This window comes from Kogia breviceps, chromosome 12 (assembly GCF_026419965.1).
Source record: "Kogia breviceps isolate mKogBre1 chromosome 12, mKogBre1 haplotype 1, whole genome shotgun sequence".
Classification (NCBI taxonomy): domain Eukaryota; kingdom Metazoa; phylum Chordata; class Mammalia; order Artiodactyla; family Physeteridae; genus Kogia; species Kogia breviceps.
The window spans coordinates 49,389,731-49,411,954 of NC_081321.1; the positions used below are offsets into that span (position 1 = coordinate 49,389,731).

The following is a 22,224-nucleotide window of genomic DNA, read 5'->3' on the forward strand; positions in this document are numbered from 1 at the left end:
CTTCAGAAGGCTATGTATAGGACCAGTTTAGCTTTATGTATATAAGGCTAGGACTAGAAGGGGAAGTAAAGTTTCCAGAAGGTCTGATGTTATATATTCCAGAAGGTCTGAGTATTTGGAAGGTCTAGAAGCTTGCACTTTCATATCTTGGCTGATATTACAACTATATTCCTTTCTGTATCCCTTAGATATGTACATCCAAGTGTTGTCCCTATTGTGGTATTTCTGTTAATCTGGACATTCTATTGGTATTTGTCAAAATGGAGGTTATATAGGGTGATATCAATGGATTGGTAGGAATTGAAGTCATGATGTGTATAAGATCACTTGGGAGGATAAATTAAGAAAAGAGAGCAGGGAACAGAATCCTGGGAAATACTAATATTTAAGGAGCAGGTGAAAGAGAGAAAAGTCCAAGAGGAGAATAAATGAATGATGATGAAATCTCAGGGATTGAACAACTAGAGGGGTAGATTGAGTAATATTTGTATGTCATCATTAAACTGAGATAGATGTTTCAGAATGATATTAGATGTTTTCTTGTTACACATGAATACATGCTCATTGTTAGATTAACTTTCTAAAAGATTCATAACAAAGGCTAATTTTCAACTAGAAAGTTAAAACTTGCTGATAATTAAGTCTATTTAGAAGCTAAGGGCTTCCTTGGTGGCGCAGTGGTTGAGAGTCCACCTGCTGATGCAGGGGACATGGGTTCGTGCCCTGGTCTGGGAAGATCCCACATGCCGTGGAGTGGCTAGGCCCGTGAGCCATGGCCGCTGAGCCTGCACGTCCGGAGCCTGTGCTCCGCAATGGGAGAGGCCACAACAGTGAGAGGTCCACGTACCACAAAAAAAAAAAAAAAAAAAAAAAAAAATAGAAGCTAATAAAAGACTTAGGATGAGTAATGACCTCAAAAGTTACCTTTTTCTATTTAAAACATTTACTCAGCAGTTAGTGTGTACTAGGTATTGTGCTTTACCTGCAATATCTCATTTAGATATTAGAACTACCTCAGGAGGATGGCACTTGAATTTTCTTCTTTTAAAGAAGTGGAATGCACCCCAATGTTCATTGCAGCACTGTTTACATTAGCCAGGTCATGGAAGCAACCTAAATGCCCATCGACAGATGAATGGATAAATAAGATGTGGTACATATATGCAATGGAATATTACTCATCCATAAAAAGGAACAATATTGGGTCATTTGTTGAGACGTGGATGGATCTAGAGACTGTCATACAGAGTAAAGTAAGTCAGAAAGAGAAAAACAAATATTGCATATTAACGCATATATGTGGAACCTAGAAAAATGGTACAGATGAACCGGTTTGCAGGGCAGAAGTTGAGACACAGATGTAGAGAACAAACGTATGGACACCAAGGGGGGAAAGCCATGGGGGGGGTGGGGATGTGGTGTGATGAACTGGGCGATTGGGATTGACATGTATACACTGATGTGTATAAAATTGATGACTAATAAGAACCTGATGTATAAAAAAATAAATTAAATAAAATTTAAAAATAAATAAATAAATAAAGAAGTGGAAACTGAAAATCAGAGGTTAAATAATTTGCTGGAGTCACCCAGGTAGTAACAAACAGGGCGGAGATTCAAATGGAGGGCTTTTTGACTTGAGAGCCTGAGGCTTACCTACTATTTGATAATGCTGTGAAAGCATTACTTATGGTAATAAAAGGTTAGGTTTATCAGGCATTTATTAGTGTAATTTTCAATGAAGACAGATTCTGTAGGCACATTACATGCATACCAACATTTACAGGTGTGCTACAATTTTAAAAGTACTTCTTGATATACCTGAAAACAATAATACATATTTGAAAAATTTGTTTTTGGTACTAAAAGAGAAATGATTCTGTTTTCAGAATGCTGACTCCTGAGTCTATCTGATTTCTTGTGAAACCAAAAATTGTTTTTACCTTTGCTAACTTGCTTGGTTTTGGCATAAAGTCATGCATTTTTCCCGGGGCAATACAGCCTCTCTGGGCATATGTAAGTGGAAAACTATTTGTTTTTGTTTCTTTGAAAGAAATTTACAGAATACTAGATAGGTAATTGTTACACATTAAGAAAATTTTGGCATTTCAAATCATTTTGTGTTGCTTTTAATTAATGAATTCAAACTGCATTCCCTCAACTATATATAATAGAGATGTAAAAGACTCTAGGAAGATTGATTTTGAGTAAATCATGCCAAAGTTACTAATAATGAAAACAAATAGGGCTTCCCTGGTGGCGCAGTGGTTAAGAATCCACCTGCAATGCAGGGGACACAGGTTCAAGCCCTGGTCTGGGAAGATCCCACATGCTGCATAGCAACTAAGCCCATGGGCCACAACTGCTGAGCCCACAAGCCACAACTACTGAGCCCACGTGCCGCAACTACTGAAGTCCGCGTGCCTAGAGTCCGTGCTACGCGACATGAGAAGCCTGCGCACTGCAACCACGAGTAGCCCCCGCTTGCTGCAACTGGAGAAAGCCCATGCCCAGCAACGAAGACCCATAGCAGCCAAAAATAAATAAATAAAATAAATAAATTTATAAAAAAACAAATTTCAATAGAAAAAATGGCTACATAGGAAAAGGCCCTAGATGGGATCTTGATCCTAGAGAAGCCGTCCCCAACCTTTTTGGCACCAGGGACTGGTTTCGTGGAAGACAATTTTTCCACGGATGGGGTGGGGGAATGGTTCAGGTGGTAATGCGAGCGATGGGGAGTGGCAGATGAAGCTTTTCTCACTGGCCGCTCACCTCCTGCCATGCGGCCAGGTTCCTAACAGGCTGTGGACCAGTACCAGTCCATGGCCTGGGGAGTTGGGGACCCTTGTCATAGATTTAGACTAGGCCAGTTATTATAGGCTCATTTTTCAAAAGCTCCCTGGGACCTCAAGAACAACATCTGCCACATATTACTGTATTCTGCCAAATATTTCTTTTCTTTCTTTTTTTTTTGGAAATAAAGCTTTATTGATGGCTTCCCTGGTGGCGCAGTGGTTGAGAATCCGCCTGCGGATGCAGGGAACACGGATTCGTGCCCCGGTCCGGGAAGATCCCACATGCCGCGGAGCGGCTGGGCCCGTGAGCCGTGGCCACTGGGCCTGTGCGTCCGGAGCCTGTGCTCCGCAACGGGAGAGGCCACAGCAGTGAGAGGCCCGCGTACCACCAAAAAAAAAAAAAAAAAAAAATGCTTTATTGGAACACAGCTGTTCCCATTCCTTTGCATATTGCCTGTGGCTGCTTTTGTGACAATTCTGCCAAAGTTTTTATTTTTATTTTTTTGCTAAATTCACATCTTTTAATACAGCTGTCAAGTTTCCCAGAAGTTATGTGATAGGCACAAATGATCCAAGCTACTGTTCTAGGACCTCCCTACTTTTATCTCATCTGCCACCTTTATTCACCCTTGCTTTGCTTTGTCTCAGAGGAAAAAAAAAAAAAAGAAATTACTTAGTTTACAAATTACTTGTGGTGCAAGGCCTTCTTATTTTACAACCAACACTGCCGCCCACTGAAAATCTCATAGGTCCCTGTCTTCTGTCCTGTAAAGGTGTCATTAGCTCAGTTGTCTGAAGGTGTTCATTCTTCATCTCCTACCTTTACCCTGGTTCAGGCTTTCCCTCTACCTTTCTTTGCTTCCTACTAATTAGCTGCGAAATGTTTTGGGCAAAAGTATACTGACCTGGATCTTCGGAGAAGCACAGATGACCTTTCTGTTTATCTTTGCCTCCCATGTATTTGGCACTTCAGACCTAATGAAGGCTTTTATATGGGTTCCTTATTTGAGCATCAAAATGCTGTTGTTAGTAGGGTATCCATTCATTCAACAAATATTAATCGATCACCTACTTTGCGCCAAGCACTGTTCTAAACACTGTAGATACAGCAGGGAACAAAACAGAAAAAACAAAACAAAACAAAAAAACCCAACGCTTCTGAAACTTTCATTTTAGAGAGGAGACAGACACGCAGTAAAGGAGGCGAGACATATCGCAGAGCGCCAGGTAGGTGAAAAGAGGAATTCTGGCATTTACATTGGGTAAATAAAACGGAAAAACAGCGGAGGGTTTGGAATAGAGGGAAGTTTAATGTTCCATTTTACAGATTAGGAAAATAAGTGACTGCTCCGCAGTAACTGCACCAGCATGCTTTGTACAACTCTGTGGAGGAATTGCAATTTAGGTCCTCACGGGGGAAAAAATTAACAGAAGGTAAGCGTTGATTTGGGGCCACTAGCCCGGAGATTCAAGGGGCAGAAATGAAGAGGGACAAGACAAATGAAGATTAACCCGAAAGGAAGCAAACTGTTTACACCAAAATACAATTTAACACAAACATACGCAAAGAGGTACAACAACGAGTACCAGGGGCTCTATTCAGACACCTGTCACCTAAAAGGAATCGAATCTCCAGGCAAACTGCGCCTTAAGCCTGCTCGGAGGCCGGGAGCGGGGTCCCCGGAAAGCGCTCGGGGCCTGATCCGGGCCTGCCCGGAGCGTGACCACGCCCCTGGCCACGCCTTGCCTGAGGCTCGCCGCCCGGGTTGGCCGCGGCGGAGGCGGTGGCCGCGGTGCCCGGAAGTGCAGCTGACGTGTCCCGGCCGCGCTCGGAATTGTGGGAGACTCGGCTAATGGCGTCGGGGAGTCTGGGAGGTCTGGGGAGACAGCGCTGAAGCTTCTCACCAGCTTGGCTGGTGACAACCGGTGTGGCCCGGCCTGCGTCAGCGGGAGGGACTTGCCCACCTTGTGGGCTCCTCTGCCAGAGCCGGCGGAGGCTAGCGGGGCGGGGCGGGGCGACTGCGGGGGCCGCTCGGGTAAGAGCCGGGGGAGTTGCGAGGAGGCTGTCGGGGGCGCTCGGGCTCGCTGCCCAGGCCGGGCCGAGACCCCGCGGAGCCCTAGAGGCGGACAGCCCAAGGGCCGGAGGCTCCTGGGAGGAGCTGCCTGTCGCCCCACGGAGCTGACAAGTGCCGGAGTTCGTTTGCGCTGCTCAGAAATTGGCACGGAGCTTGGTGGATCATGTCTGGCACCAACAGCCCCGAGGCGGTTAAGAAGCTGCTGGAGAACATGCAGAGCGACTTGAGGGCCCTGTCCCTGGAATGCAAGAAGAAATTCCCACCTGTCAAGGAGGTAAGCTTCGGGAGACTTCGGGAGAAGGCACGGTGAGCATAGCCGGTCCTGTTAGACCCCGTCCTTCACTTGCATCCTCCAGCCCCGTCTGATTCCCCTTTGGCCCTCCACCTCTCCAGATGTAGGAGCCGGTGGGTTTTTCCACAAGCGTTTTTATAGTTTGCTTTGGCGAGTGTGAGGCGCTTTCATTTTCTCTACCGTCCTGTCCACCAGATTTAGGAACGGAGTTCGCGGCGTGAGCCGATTCAGCGAATTCAGCTAGGTGTATGGTATCCTCCCCTTTATTGGCCATTTTCAAACACTAAATTGATCACGGCAGGATTCAGAAACTTATGTTTGTTGCTTCTAAAAACTAATAGTTGTTGTACAGTCTGTGCCCCTTTGCGTTTATAGTATATATCGCTCAATTGGAAGTAGCTTTCCTTCTTTGTCATGGGTCATGCAGCTTAACTCTTGTCAATCTCATGAAGTATTCAATTATCTAGAGACACCTGACTTAGGACAAACAGTGAAGAGCCACAGGAACCATTTAAGCCTTGTTATGAGCAATACTGTACTGAGAAGTTTGGGCTTAGAGTCAAATAGAATACACCTGAATTTAAGTGCTAGCAAAACAGAAAGACATCTTACTTAACCTCTTTGAGCTTCAGTTTTCTTTCTGATGTAAAATAGGGTTAAATAGTGGGTTTATTACATTATGATGAGAAAGTCTTAAGAGGGAAAAAGCATATTATTAAACAGGCTCAAGTTAATAATATATACAAATTAAATTCTCCAAATAGTTCCTGAATTGAAATTGTTAACATTTAGTCTCTATTGGCTTTTTATCTTAAGATGCCATTTTATTTCTCTTAAACTTTTTAAAGATGCTACTCAATTTCTTTTCACGTTTATGAAATAAGATAGTTCAGTGACATTTTTGTAAAAGCATTTATTTTATATTTCTTCCTATTTAATGTAGTTTGGAGTACCTGCAATTTCATAATTAGAACTTAACCCAATAAAGTTTGAATTTTAGACTTCTAAGGAACCTTAACTTTTCTGTAAGTGCTTTGGTCTCATCATTCTTCAACAAACTCCATCTAGTATTTTTTTAAATAAAGTAAGAAAATATTAACTACCCAGTGATGGAAACCAGATGTGCCACTTTTGGAAAGATGACTATTATAAGTTTTATTTCAGACAGTCAGTAGTTTGTTTTGATACGGATTTTCATTATTTTCTCTATATGATCTGTTCAAAGTTATAAAAAGTATTTTAAAGAATTTGGCCACAAAAAAATAGAATTTGGCCATTTTAAATAATTTTAAAGAAATAGGCTGTTCTGATTGTAAGGAAATTAGAAAATTTCAAATCCTCTTTTGTAATTTTAACAATAATTTATAGAACCGGCTATTCTCAGTTCTTATAATCCATATAAAAATTGTGATTCCTCTGTATCATAGGCTTTTATGGGCTGGCTTGCAGATTTAATTGCCGTTTATTACATTATTTCTATTGGAAAATGCATTCAGAGCTCCAAACAGCTAATGTACAAAGTTCTAAAACTCAATCCCTTTCTAATCTAGGAACTTTCAATAAAGCTCATTAGCTTTTTTTACTTGAACCTTAGCTAAAGAGGTATTTAGTAATTGCACCTAGTCTTTTAGGTTATGGCAAAAGTAACTTTTGGTGTGATTATCTCTGATACATAATTTTGTGTATAGTAAGGCTCCACAAGAATTTGTTGGATATAAGAACTTTGACTTCTTAACCAGTGGCAGTTTTAATGTGCTTAGGGCAGTCCTTTAGGAATTGAAAAAAAAAAAAAAACCTTGACTGTGTCACAAGTGTAAAACAAGAATTTAATAATTAGCCTAATAGTGATGGTTTTTAGGAGGGAGGCTTGGCTTTCAAGAAATATTTTGGTTGAATTAAATTTTCACTGGTAATTTGATAGCAGTGCTGTATTTTGACTTTTGTTCTTAAAAGAACTGGTAAGTTTTTAGTAGTATTTATTTTTTAGGAGGGTGGGGGTCAGGAGAGAAGTGTGCTTGGTAGACCCTAAGGCAAGGCCTATCTAAGTATAAGAAGCTTTTCTATCTGTATACTGATTTGCTGGTTAACATTCTCCCAGTATCTTCACAAACATTATCTGAAAAATAGTCATTTTGAACTACTTAGAAGCCTACTCAAGAACTTAATACAATACAGTGCTAACTGCATATGTGCTTTGGAATGGTTGTCTCCTTTCCCATTACTTTTTTTTTTTTTTTTTTTTGGCTGCATTGGATCTTCTTTGCTGTGTGAAGGCTTTCTCTAGTTGCGGCAAGCAGTGGCTTCTCTTGTTGCAGAGCACAGGCTCTAGGCGTGCGAGCTTTAGTAGTTGTGGCTCATGGGCTCTAGAGCACAGGCTCGGTAGTTGTGGTGCACGGGCTTAGTTGCTCAGCGACGTGTGGGATCTTCCTGCACCAGGGCTTGAACCCATGTCCCCTGCATTGGCAGGCGGATTCTTAACCACTGTGCCACCAGGGAAGTCCCTCTCCATTACTTTATAAACAAGGTAGAATGAAGTGAAACAGTCTATGTTTAGTCTTTTAGTAATTTCTACCTTTTTGGCCATAGTGCTTGGCTCTAATATTTTTCTTAATAATAAGCTGGATTTTTTAAGATTTCAAATCTGTTACAAAAACAGAAGAAAAGAGTGTTGATAAAGGATAATGCCTTACTTACTGATATTTATTACTTATCTTTGGATTTTCTACAGTTTTCTCCATCTTAATTGTTTTCATTTACAAAACAATTTGCATATTAAGTTGTTTTTATAGTGGCTATAATATCATTTTGTCAATTTATAATAAAGATAGTAAATAATAACAGCAATACAGTCCTTCCTCTTTTTTCTCCTTATTTTCCTTATATATGAATTTTCACGCTTCAGCAGTATAACTTTTCTTTCTTTCTTTTTCTCTCTCTTTCTTTAATAAATTTATTTATTTTTAGCTGCGTTGGGTCTTTGTTACTGCGTGCAGGCTTTCTCCAGTTGCCGCGAGCGGGGGCCACTCCTCACTGTGGCGCACGGGCTTCATTGTGGTGGCTTCTCTTGTGGCAGAGCACGGGGACTAGGCACATGGGCTTCAGTAGTTGTGGCTCGCGGGCTGTAGAGTGCAGGCTCAGTAGTTGTGGTGCATGGGCTTAGTTGCTCCGTGGCATGTGGGATCTTCCCGGACCAGGGCTCAAACCCATCCATGTTCCCTGCATTGGCAGGCAGATTCTCAACCACTACGCCACCAGGGAAGCCTTTTCTTTTCTTTTTTTTTTAGCATAGGCGTATTAGCTAATTTGTTCTGGAATATGTGTATGAAAATTTTTTTTCATTGTCTTAAAATTACTTTAAAACTTTGTAAAATCACTTTTGTGTAATTGATATTCATTCAGTGGCCTTCAGAAGCAGTAAACTCTGAGGTTTTATGTATTTAACGAGTAAAACCTTTTTGGTCATTTCTATTTGCAGGCACTACTCTGTGGAAACCGATGAGGGGGGATCTAATTGAACCTAGAAGTGTGATCAGAGCGGGTGTGTAATTCCTGAGCTGAGTCTTTATAGGATGAGTAGAAGCCAGCCAACAGGAGAAGGGGGTCATTCTAGGCAGAGGAAATAGCACATGTTTGTATTCCACATAAAAGAAATTTCATGCTGAAGGTGATTGGAAGCCATTAAGGCTTTTTTTTTTTTTTTTTTTTTTTTTGTGGTACACGGGCCTCTCACTGTTGTGGCCTCTCCCGTTGCGGAGCACAGGCTCCGGACGCGCAGGCTCAGTGGCCATGGCTCACGGGCCCAGCGGCTCCGCGGCATGTGGGATCTTCCCGGACCGGGGCACGAACCTGTGTCCTCTGCATCGGCAGGCAGATTCTCAACCACTGCGCCACCAGGGAAGCCCAAGGCTTTTTAAGAGAGGGAGTAATATCAAATTTATATTCAGTAACATTGCAGTAACAGTACTGAAGGGAAGAATTAGAGGGGATTGAGATTGAGGCATAGAGAGCAAATTTTATAGAAATGATTGTCTGCACTGAGGTAGCAATAGGGGTAGACAGAAAGTTGCTTGCATTGTGGTAGACATGGGTGAAAGAGAGAGTATGGATTAGAGAGATTTAGCAGGTAAAATTACCAGGGCACAGTGACCTTTTTATAATGTAGAAAGCGAAATCTGTGATGCCTCCCAAGTTTCTGGCTTGGGGAACTGGGTAAATCACTAAGAGGAAAAAATGTTTTTGGAGAAAATGAGTAGTCATGAATATTAAGTTTAAGATTTATGTGTGACATCCAAGTGGAAATGATCAGTAGGTGTTTGAAAATGATGGTTTGGCACTTAAGAGGGAAGTCTAGAATTTTAGATTTAGGCGTATCTGTTATACATGTTAGTAGAAACCATAGGAGTAGATTAAATGGTCCAGGAAGAGTGTATAGAATGAGAATATCAGGAGGAACTTTGGGAAATAACAGCATTAAAGGGAAAGAGGCAGCTGGGGTGACTAAGGTTAGGGATATGGGAGAGAAAGGGAATACTTGGCTAGAGCAAGGTCCTTGAGAAAGCTGGAGTTTCAAGGGCTTAAGTGTATGAACTGGCTTTCAATCTGAGAAGGAACACATTATCTTCTGACAGAAGAAGGGTAAAAGAAAAAAATGGATTTGAATGTAATAAATTTGAACGAGGGGCGTAATGGAGGGATAGGAAGTTGTGGACAGTTTGACCTATGGCCTCTGTTTTCTTGGTAAGATAGGAAACAAGCTTGTTGCTAGGAGTAGTTTGTGGTGAAAATAGTGATAGGTAGGAAGTTTGAGGAGAGCAGTGGATCACTTTGTAGAAGTGAAGGAGAAATTGACTTGGAACACTTAAGAGTCTTCTCAGGAAAAGTGATTGAAATGATGATGGATCATGAGATCTAGGTTGGATTCCCAAAGAAGGCAATCCAAGACAACTTTGATTGATTGGAAGATGGGAAGGTTAAGGGACCTGCAGCAATTTAATTGAATTGGAACACTTTAATCCAAGAACAGTGGTGTTGGGGAGTGAGAGAGTTAGAAGGATAAGGACAAAAGGATCAAAAGTGGAGATATTGGATTTCAGATTGCCGAGTGGTGCTGCACTAGAGGATGATGAAGTTCAGTGAGTGTGTGATAGAAGAGGAAAGGGAATGAAGGTCATTTGACTTGAGGTGTTCAGAATTAGGATTGAGGATGTTTTTTTTTTTCTTTCTTGTTTTTTTTTTTTTTTTGCGGTACACGGGCCTCTCACTGTTGTGGCCTCTCCCTTTGTGGAGCACAGGCTCCGGACGCGCAGGCTCAGTGGCCATGGCTCACAGGCCCATCCGCTCCGCAGCATGTGGGATCTTCCCGGACCGGGGCACGAACCCGTGTCCCCCTGCATCGGCAGGCGGACTCTCAACCACTGCGCCACCAGGGAAGCCCTGAGGATGGTTTTTTTTTCTCTCTCTTTTTAAATGAAGTGGAATCAGTAAGGGTGTATATAATTAAGTACAAGTAGTCTTCCCAGGCTATGTACTTTGTTTCTTCTTATACATTTAAGTTTTGGTTGGCAGGGATTTTTGCCTATAAAAGCAAAGGTTCCTGTGGTAGAGTTCCTCAGTTCCTAAGTGTCTGTTGTTTTTAAGCATTAGCTGGCTGAGCAGGGACCCTTGGTGAGAGAGATGCCCTCTACTTACCATGACAGAATTTTCCCTTCAACCAGCTATTTGGGGACTGAGGTCCAAGTCAGCTGTCTCTTCTGCTAGGGTGAAGATCTCATTTTCAGGACCTTATGACAGTGAAGAATGAGGGCTGGATCATGTATACATGCTTAATTGGGAGCTGTTTTTGTTTAGTATCCTATAATGTACTATAGTTTTCTTCCTGTTGACGTTGGTCAGAGAAATTTGCTCATGATACAGCTAGTTGTGTTCTTTCCTTCATTAGCATAAAGAATAAATCCATGTTTTATACACTGAAATAAATTAGTTTTCATAATTTATTCAAGAACCTTTTCAACACTAGTCAGAGCAGTATGACAGGTGTGGTAAGGAGTTATAAATTGTTTTGGTCAAGACTTACTTTCCTGTATAATGCAATTTTACATAGTTATGTAGACATGCTAGTGATCTTAGATTTTGACTTTGCTCTTTTTTTATGCTGCTGTTGACTTTATTCCAGAAAAGGTACATTAGATTCCTAGGGTCTGTTAAATTCATTTTCTTCTGATAAACATTTTAGATGTTAACTTCAAGAGTAATATAAGCAGTAACATTTTCACTAGGATGTCTAGGAAAATTTTACAAGCTTATTGCAGTATTCTAAGAGCATTTTACAATGAGAGCTTTTAAAAAAGCTTTTGATTAGTCTATAACATGTTTTATATATTTATGAAAGTACCATAGCCACTGAAATTTATTGTTAACGTGTAAAGCATACATAGCTTATTTTTTTACTAAGATTTTGACCATTGTATTTTTACTTTCATGAAAATGAATAGAGAGCAAAGGTCAATGAAAACATAGTTTAGTCAAAAAAGAATGTATTCTCTTCTTAGCATTGTGCTTTGGTGACATAGAAGAAATAAAAGACATTGTTCAGCCTAATAAACCAAAAAGGAAAACAGTCTCCAGAAATGGAAATATTTTCCTCCTTTTTTCTTTTATAGAAGTGTAGCTTATTTTTAACCATGTAGAAAATAGAGGGTTTTGCTATTACTCTCGTCATTTAATAGAAGTTAGTTTCTTAAGTGTAAATCATGGCAGGAAATTCAAAAAGCAATGAGAAACGGCTTTTATCTTCTTGAAGTTAACTCAAGAGTTGAGTAAAATACTGTCTTTCCACTAGGTTAGGAATGTTGCATCCATTGACTCTACTGCAACATGTACATTTGTTGCTATTTGTTATTCTCATTTTGACTTTTGTAACAATTTACTTTCCTATTTCTCCTCCCTCTCTCAGTATTTCTTCTCTTTTTCTTTACATATAGGTGTATCCCAAGTTCTGTCTTGAGACCTCTTCTTTCTCTCTGCTCATCTTCTTTGCACTCTCATCTATTCCCATTGCTTCTGGCCTTACTACAGTGCTGATGACTTCTAAGTCTACTTCATTAACTCTGCTCTCTTTACTGAGCTTAGACCTGTGTTTCCAGCTATCTGTTAAACACATCTACCAGAGTATCTTTCACATACTTCAGATATACTTCAGATAGAACTTCTGGTAATTGAACTTACTTTTCTTAAAACTTGTCCTGTCCCCACATTTCACTTGTTCTGTTAGTGGTATTTATCACTGTTGCTTACCTTAGTTATATGTGGCTGTCTTCTCTCTCTCAACGCTCTTTACATTGTATTTATTGTCAGATGTTCCTTCCAGCTCTGTAATTTCTAACATATCTCACCTCTTTTCTATTTTCTTAGCTATTATTCTAGCTCCAGGTTTCAATCTTATGACTGAGCTTTGATGTGCGTTAATGGCACAAAAGACCATTCTGTATGTTACCACCGGATTAATGTACCTGAACAGGTCAGAAACTCTCAGTGGCTACTCTGTACTTATGGAACTCCTCAGCATAGCATTTAAGACCTTCTTGATCTTCCCAACCTTCTTTCATCACCCTCAGGTTTTCCTCAGATGTGTTTATAATTCAGCCAAACTCTATTGCCTGCTATTCATTCTCCAAATATGCCCATATTCTCTTCATATGCTAAATATGCCCATTCACCAAATACTCCTTCCCTCTTCCATGCTGTGGCTTTTGAGGTTCCTTTTGCTGTCCTGGAATCACCTCCTTCCATTTTTTTATAGTTAAAATTCTACCTTTAATTTAACCCATGTTGCTTATTTAGTTGTTGCCTGAATGAACCAACTTTACAGATAATGTTCTCATTTCTTCCCTCATTCACTCATTCATATATTCATTCATTTGTTCCTGAGATAATTTTTGAACACTGGCTGTGTGCCATGTACTAGCTGGTTGCTGGGGCAAGAACAGTTGCAGCTCCTGCCCAGACTTTTCAAGCTAATATATTTTCCTCTGCTTTCTTAACTTTCATTTAAGCTTGCTTTATAAGTTATTTCCTTATAACTCTTTTTTAAAAACATCTTTAAAAATATGGAACGCTTCACGAATTTGCGTGTCACCCTTGCGCAGGGGCCATGATAATCTTCTCTGTATTGTTCCAATTTTAGTGTATGTGCTGCCGAAGCGAGCACCCTTATAACTCTTATGTTTTACCTTCTGCTATGGTATTTCTTTTCTAAATTGCTCTTTAAGGGTCAGTTTTGCATCTTTGTTTACCCTTCTGTCCATTCATAGTTCAAAGCATTTGTATGTCTGAGAGGTGCTAATTAGATACTTGCTGGGGATTAAATTTTTAAAGAAGGAAAAAAAAGGGATACCATATATGTAGGCATACCACATATATATCTTTAGCTATCCACATGTAATCTGCACTTCAGTCTTTCATTTGATATGTATCTTAAATGAAATTTGTTTCCTAGAAGCCAGAGGTTTTTCTTTGTTTTGTTTTGTTTTTATTTTTTAGTCCAGAGGTTTTGAATAGGATGCCATATAGGTATATATTTTTCAGAGCTTTGGGATTTTAGACTAATTACATGTTACAGAAGAAAAGTTTATTGGTTTCAATGTAGTAATTGTTTAATGAGCATATTGTCCTCTAGGGAGTGCTCTAGATCTATTAGGTATTCCCAAGTTAGGACTTGACTTTAGGTCTTTTGATTTTACCTGACATCTGAAATCATAAGTCTACAGGCAGCTTCATACCTCCCTAGTATCTTTTAAGTACATTATTCTCCTTAACTTGCCATTAACTTGAATTTCACTTTTTTTTTTTTTTTTTTTTTGTGGTACGTGGGCCTCTCACTGTTGTGGCCTCTCCCATTGTGGAGCACAGGCTCTGGACGCACAGGCTCAGCGGCCATGGCTCACAGGCCCAGCCGCTCCGCGGCATGTGGGATCTTCCCGGACCGGGGCACGAACCCGTGTCCCCTGCAGTGGCAGGCGGACTCTCAACCACTGCGCCACCAGGGAAGCCCTGAATTTCACATTTCTTCTTTAGCTCTTGTTTAATGCTACATCCTGTGAATAATTAGTTTGGAGCTTTGGTAAATTTGTTCTAATTTTGAGGCTCTACTCTCATAGATGTTATAAAAATATAAATATGGTTTTTGTTTTGTTTTTTAAAATACAACATAGAAACTTTGGTGAAGAGAAGCGTATTATTATTGTAAATTTGTATGTGGTTCTAGTAGTGGACATTTGCTAATTCCCTTCCTGGCATTCATTCCCTCTTGCTTCTTTCATTGGTAGGCTGCACTCGTCCTTCATTTTCAACCCTTTGAATTTAGATGAATTAATCTCATTCCTTGCTCCAGGATACCTTGATTAGTTTAATCTAATTTAACCCTCCCTATCTCCACCTCTATTTTTGCCCAAGTCACATAATGCCAGTGAGTGATCCTGGAAAGGGAAAGCTTCCTCTCTCTTCCTCAAGAGCTACTGGAAGAGACCTTTTCTCTCTTTCTGGATAGTGTCATATGAAGTTGTGAGGTGTAGAATGGCTGGAACTAATTTTATTGCCAGATTGGGAGCAGCCTGAGAATGAACCTACCCAGGGAACAGGACAGAACCAAGAGAATGGTAGAGAAGTGAAACTGCAGTCCTGATGACGTTGTGAATCTCTGGGTCAAATTTCCTCCATATTTTTATTTTTCAGTGAGTGGGCAGTAAAGTCCCTCCCTCTGTTTAGAACTTTTCATTTGTTTATTTAGAAATGTTTATTACATAGCCCCTGTATGCTAGGCACTGTGATAGGCATTAGTAATATGGGGAGATGAATGAAATATATTTCTTATCCTCATGGGGCTTCCAGCTAGAGTAGAGAAACAGACATGTCATAGGAGGAATGGGATCAACCATAGGTACAAACCACAGACAGCCCACAAAGATGGAAGGGCTTTTTGATACTTGTCATAGAAAGAAGGTGGTGGAAAAAATTATTTCTTTGGCTTTATAATTTAAGAGCTATAAAAATAAGGAGTTTATTCCTAATTTTATTTATAAATACTTAAATTTGTCAGTGACTGGATAGGCCCATGAGATTTTTTTTTTTTACTTTTAAAAGATGTCCTTACACTACTCAGTTTTGAGAAACACTAGTAGAGGTGGGTTCTGGGGGCCCATTGAAGAGTTGAGACAGTGGATGGGTGGAGGACAAGATTTGAAGTAGAGAAATCTCTTAGTTTAGGTTGATAATGAGAAGTTTGAACTAAGGTGTAGAAGTGGCATTTGAGAAGAAAAAAGTATAAGAGATGTTCGCTACATAACCTTTGTGGCTGATTATATTTGTGGGATGAAGGAGGAGCCCCAGGTGTCTGGTCAGTGACTGGATGGGTGCTGCTGCTGTTCGGAAAAATAAAGATTATAGGAAGAAGAAATAGGTTTTTCTGGGGCTGAGGTGGAAGTTGGGGGTGTGTGTGAGAGATAATAGCATCCGTTTTGAATATTTGGAATTTAAGGTGCCTTTAAAATATATAGGTTAATAAATCCTATAGTTTAGGAGACAGTTAAGGGACAGGAATATAATTTAGGATTCTTCAGCCATTAGAAATTAATTGAAACCATAGGATTGAGATTGCCCAGGAAGAGTTTATTGAGAAGTGAGGCCAAGCATATTCTGTGTGCTCTATTCAGAGTCCCTGGTGGGTGTGTCTATTTGGGTAAGCAAAGAATTTTGAGAAAGAGAAAAAAAATATTTCTTGAGAGACATTAATTTTAAGATTAACAAATATTAAATGCTGCAGTATATGTAATACTTTTGGTTTTGTTTCCCAACTCATAGATTGCCCTCAGGAATAGAGATTTTAGGTTACCCACCGTAACTTATATCATCCCTATTCAAGTCTACAGAACTGATACTTTTTTTTTTTCCATAAGAGCCAATTCAGGAAAAAAATAACTGTATTTACCATTGAGGGGCTTCCCTGGTGGAGCAGTGGTTAAGAATCCGCCTGCCAATGCAGGGGACATGGGTTCAATCCCTGGTCTGGGAAGATCCCACATGCCGCGGAACAACTAAGCCCGTACACCACAACTACTGAGCTTGTGCTCTAGAGCCTGCGAGCCACAACTACTGAGCCCACATGCCGCAACTACTGAAACCTGCATGCCTAGAGCCCATGCTCTGCAACAAGAGAAGCCACCGCAATGAGAAGCGTGCGCACTGCAACAAAGAGTAACCCCTGCTCGCCACAACCAGAGAAAAGCCTGCGTGCAGGAACGAAGACCCAACACAGCCAAAAATAAAATAAATAAAATTTATATTAAAAAAAATTGAGTAGTTCCCCTATGGATATATAAGTATCTAATAAGAGTAGGGGTTACTTTGAAAGCAAAAGGTTAAAGACTCTTCTTCACACAGACAGTCTCTGATAAATAGAAGGAAATCTGGGCTGAATACTTGCATTTATACAGGACACTTAAAGATGTAGGCTAGGCTGAGGTATGAAGTAGCACTGCAGTGATTAGGGGGACTGTGATATACAAGTGTTGTCAATAAACATTGATAGTGAAACTTTCCGGCAACACAGGGTACCTATGAGAATAAGATGGTACAGTTTCAAAGTTTGACAATAGAAAGTTGGATATAAAAAATTAGGAGCTGTGAGATAGTTCTAATTATACCTGAGGTAACAAACAGTCCTTTTGGTGATTTCTTGAGTCTTTGAATGAAAATACTGGTTATATATCTTTTAAAACACTTGTTACTTTGGAACTACTTAAGGAAAAAGCACTCATTATTTTCCTTATTGTGTGTACATATAAAAATATTTGTTAAATATATATTTTTATAACTTATTTATGATTCATAGATGGGTCAATTCTTATTTATCTGAGGAAATCAAAATAGTGTCTGGCAAATTTGAAATCCTTTACCTGCATCTAGCATCCACTATGCTACAGGACTGATTTTGGAAACTGACTAGAATTCAGGAAGTTAGGGCAGATTACATTGGGATTTATGATGGTTTAGTTTGATCAGTCTCTGTTGATACTGAAATAGAATGAAATACTGAATTGAGCATATGCAGAGTACCTAGGGCCATAGTAAGGAGGGGGAGAGTTTGAACATTTGAAAATGATGATGGAAGAAAGCTCAGTGACCACAGATTAATTTCAGTTGGCTCAGTAAGAAAATTACCTAAGAGAGTTTGAGATGGTGTATGAGTATAACAAAGTATACATAATAATTTCGGTATTACTGAATTTTTATAGTAGTAAATTTGTTATGGTTTGTACATCTTCATAGTGTATCCAGAATCTGACCACTCCTTACCATCTCAGTCACTATCACCTCAGGCCTATCCACCATCATCTTTTGCTTATGTTACAGTCGCCTCTTTAATTTTGCTGCATATTGGAATCACCTGAAGATTTTGTAAAATACCAGTGCTTGACTCCCACTGACAGAGTCATTCTGATTTAATTGAAATGGGTTGCAACCTGGGCATCAAGCTTTTTTTTTTTTTTTTTTTTTTTTAAGCTCCTGGTGTTTCTAATATGCACTGCCCCCAGATAATCAGAAAATCAATAATTTTTCCCTGGGGTAATTTATTTTGACTATATTTTCCTGCTAGTAGCTATGTTCATTTAATGTGGGACATTTTCATCTCTTCAAGTTGTAGAAGTAAGTTGTAGTATATCCGTTAGGCTTCTTAGCTGTGAGCAATGAAAGCTGACTCGGGCTGATTTAAGCAGAAATTAAGTTTACTGATAAAACATTGAGGGGCTCACAGAATTGGTAGAAGGCTGGATGGAGCGAGCCTTATAAATTAGACGAATGAAGGGAGGCTGAACAGCTAAGAACCACAGCAAAACTCATTGCCAGTGAGACAATTACTGTTGTCTCTGCTGAACAGTGACTGGGTGCCTTAGATTGCATTGCTGGTTGTGCTGGCCGCCCCATGCCACCACTGGTTCTGCTGCCGTCACTGCCCTTGGAAACTAGATGCTGGCTCCACTGTGGCTATTGTCAAACAGAATTCCATCTTGTCTCTGCTTTTCTGTGCCACTAGCCTCCATATTCAAAATTCCTGGCGGGTGTGCCTATTTGGATAATCGGAGGCTGCCAGGGTATGTGGGAAAACAAGCATCTGGCATTTTAAATTTTGAATAGTGGAAGATAGGCTCTATCTTGCATCAAAACTCATACAGTTGAGTTCTCTGATCACAGGCAAGGGCTTCACGTGCTTGGAAGCCAACAAAATGACAAAAGGTCTACTACACATCGTATAGCCTACAATGTGTTATTTGTTTTATGCATTAATCCACTGGTCCTCAACCTAATAACCCAAAGGACACTGGGTTCTTCCATAATTATTTTTAAACCTTTAGAGCCTGCTACCACTTGTCTCTTAGTAAACAGTAGGAGATAAAATCAATGAACAAGTAGCAAGCAAATTAATAGGAAAACTTGAACATATATGAGTATTTATTATTTTTGGAGGTATGGAGATCTGTATAAGTATAAAATAGGCATATTTCTTGATAGTAAAAATGTCCTGAGTTTCTGTAACGGATGTTATATATCAATATTTTATGTCAACAGTGTCCAGTGGAAGTATAATGTGGGCTGAATATGCAATCCATATATGTAATTTTAAATTGCATTAAAAAAGTAAAAAAGAAACAGACATTTAATTTTAATAATATATAATATTTAACCCAGTATATTCAAACCAGTATATATATAACCCAGTATATATATCATTTTGACATTTAATCAATGTATATATTTAAGGGATAGTTTACATTCTTTTTTTCATACTAAGTCTTCAAAATCTAGTGTATATTTTATACTTAGAACACAACTCAATTCAGGCTAGCCACATATAAAGTGCTTAGTAGCCACATGTAGCCAAATGACTCCCATATTGAACACCACAGTTCTGTGGCATAGTGTAAAATGCCATATGACTTTCGGGTACTGCCAGCTCAAGATACTTATGTTGAAGTGATTGAGACACCTTGTGAAAACTGAATGGGTGTTTAAAAAAACGCAATCTAAAAGTAGTGACAGAATTCTTAGTTATTCATTCTCTTCTAATTCAAAGCAGTTTTACTTGATTTTGCAGTGTTTTACAATTTTTTTTATGGTTGAGAGAGGTGTGAAATGGGAAAGAGAAACCTAATTTTTTTCATTAGGCTTTGTTTTTGTTTATTATTTTTATTTTCTGAAGATTTAAATGTGAGAGACTAGGGATTCCAGATGCATTTTAAGGCATAGAAAGGCAACATGCTGTAGTGCAGAGTTTACATGTGAATAATCAAATTAATCACATTTTATTCCATTTAATGTGTGTTTCCTACTAGGCTTTAGTATCTGAAGTTTGGAAAATAAAAAAATAATAGTGACTGACTCTGTGCTTGAGATTTTATCATATATGATTTCTTCTCCCTAGAAAATTCATGTTGATAGTAAGTTTTATGTTCTAATTATTTTTATTCTTGCAGGCTGCTGAATCAGGAATAATAAAAGTTAAAACAATAGCTGCACGAAACACCGAAATTTTGGCAGGTAATTTTTTTGCATTAAAAATTCAACAATTAATGAATATTTGACTAATAGTAAAAGTAGAATCTTAAAACCCATAAGTTTTTTTTAATAGCATTTCTTTCTTATGCCCCAACATGCTATCCATAATGATAAAGAACATGTGAAATTCTCTAATTTATGAACTAATTGGGTTTCCCAGAGGTGAATGCTATACAATTCTCTGAAATCAGAAAACTTAAAACTACTAACTCCTTGAAGGAAAGGATCTTTCTTACTCATCTTTGTATTGTCCTCCACCTCTTGTCAATCACCTAAGATGCATCTTACCCATAAGAGACATTCGATTAATATTTGTTGAATTGAATGGAGGATTGGTCTCAGACCACCTTCTATTTTATCTTTAATACAATATAAGAAGGTCATAATATAGCATTGAAAATTTAGCAGTACTATATGAGTTTTGAGTCCTGAGACTAAGACAACACGGTCATGAAGAAAAAATGGGAACAAACAGAGAAAAGTGTTTTCTTAACGTTCTTTTGATTGACCCTGCTTTTCAGGGAGGAATTTTCAAGAGTTTCTCTCTGGCACCCTTTTGATACTCAGTCTGCTTCTTCCTTTTCCTTGGTGCCTTTCTCTTCTTGCCTCAATAATGAACATGGAAAAGAACGAAACTGGCATATTTTGAGAATCTGTTACATGTGAGGCATTTGGGCCACTCTTTCTTAGATGACAACCTTATGGGGAAATACTCTTATTTAATAGTAGAGCAAATTGAGATGCAAAGAGATTTAAGTTACTGGCCTAAGGTCACATGGTAAGTGGTGGAATCAGATTCAAATCCCTGGCTGTTCAGAGCCCATGTTCTTCCTGCTACAGTGTGCTGCCATGGTATCGTGAGGTTTTGACATTAGCTACTCCCTCCCAAGTGTTTATATTTAACCATTGCTTACTTCGCTGATCCTTCAATCTGCATTTCCAATTCCAGTAGTGCTATTGGTCTCAGCTAGTTACAGGAGAAAAGCAGTCCTATTAAGTTAATTTACGCAAAGTCCAAATAGTAAAGAATCTCTTTAACTCTCTTAAGTCTCTTTACATTTTTAAAAGAATACCAGTAAATCCCTAAATGGTGGAATTTCAAAGAGTATTACAAAATGTAATGAAGACTTTGGGGGCAGTTTAGGGGTGACAGGTGAGAGTGGATTTCACTTGTCAGCTTAGGGTTAGCCCTGTTAGGTTGCATCTGTTTTTCACAGCTTCTCTGATTTTGAACATTCTGACAAAACACCAAAGAGTTTTATAACATTATTCACAGCATTGGATAATACTCTGTGTGCATGTTGAGAAAAGGGGTATAGTGAAGTGGTGGGTAAAGGCACAGGTATGTATGGTTGGATTGGGAGGATGGGCAAGTGGGTTTGGGAGATGCATGTTGGGTTGATTAGCCACCATGAGGAAATTAATGTTTCTGTATAAATTATGGGCTTGGGTATTTTTAAGTTGGAGACATCATAGCCCAATCATATTAGAGTATCATTACAAATACTTATTTTTGCTACTGTCATTGCTGATACCATGGTAAGTCCTTAATCTCCAATAATAAAATTTTCATTAAGTCTGTAGTTGATAGAAGAATTTTTAAAAAGACTGATTTCTTCAGAGAATCACTGTCTGTTACAGAGTTCTGTACCAAGTAAAGTGTCTAATTCATATTAAGGACAAGTAAGAAAAATTTTGTCTCAGTATGAGTTTAATATATAAGCTGGCTGTTAATTTCATTTTAATTCAGTTAGCTTTATTTAAATCAAGTTAGAACAAATCTTTATGCACATACAATTAATAGTTCATGTTTTAATATCCATAGCATCCAACCATGTACTTGAGGAACTATATTAGCATTTAAACTTTTTTCTAGTATTTTAACCAAGTATTTATAGCAATTTATAAGTAAAAATTTGTAGATTTTAGATCACTGTCATCTTGAAAAATCAAAGACTCCTAAGAAAAAGGGAAGAGTTTAAATTAGTCAGTATGTCATTTCTAAAGTATTTAATTGAAGGTATAGTTAACACTGAGAAAAATTTTTAGTTAACTTTTTTATTTCCTGAGAAGTGTTTACTTCTCTGTAGTTCTAAAGACTACTATAGGTTACTACTTCTGTGCTGTAATGGATGTTAAAAATATCAAACAATTGAGGAATCTCAAATGAAATGAGATACTGAATTCTCGGATATCTCTGCATATTCAGAAAATATAAAAGTTGCTATAAAAATCAGAACCCTTAATTAGGATTGACTAATCTGATTAAACAGTACTTAGCATAGATTTTAACCAACTTTAGTTTTCTTAGATTTATTTTCCAAGGAAAGTTTATTTACATTGCAGAATAAGTCTTTGCTTTACATCTCCCCTTCTTTCAAGCATCCTCCTTTAATGTTTATTTTTCTTTGTTTTCACTGCTGTCATGAATGCTGACATAAGTGGGAATGCT

General features: G+C 38.8%; 1 protein-coding gene and 1 non-coding gene across 8 annotated transcripts in view; one reads left to right on the forward strand and one right to left on the reverse strand.

Annotated features, from left to right (window-relative positions):
* The first annotated feature begins 4,629 nt into the window (after positions 1 to 4,629).
* The window catches only part of MON2 (MON2 homolog, regulator of endosome-to-Golgi trafficking), a 124,005-nt gene continuing 106,410 nt past the window's right edge, over positions 4,630 to 22,224 (forward strand). For 2 of the 7 annotated variants that reach the window (XR_010835833.1, XM_059082200.2), the window contains exons 1-2: positions 4,633 to 5,147; positions 19,691 to 19,754. Coding sequence is in view for 4 of the 7 variants with exons in the window: in XM_059082200.2 (XP_058938183.1) it covers positions 5,037 to 5,147; positions 19,691 to 19,754 (175 nt within the window). In the remaining 3 variants the exon portion in view is untranslated. Of the gene's footprint in view, positions 5,148 to 19,690; positions 19,755 to 22,224 lie in introns of all 7 variants that reach the window. The other 5 variants (XM_067009681.1, XM_067009682.1, XM_059082199.2 and 2 more) reach the window with 4 other exon arrangements.
* Positions 13,265 to 13,371, reverse strand: LOC131767552 (U6 spliceosomal RNA). The gene has a single exon (XR_009338756.1). It is a non-coding gene; the product is annotated as a U6 spliceosomal RNA (small nuclear RNA).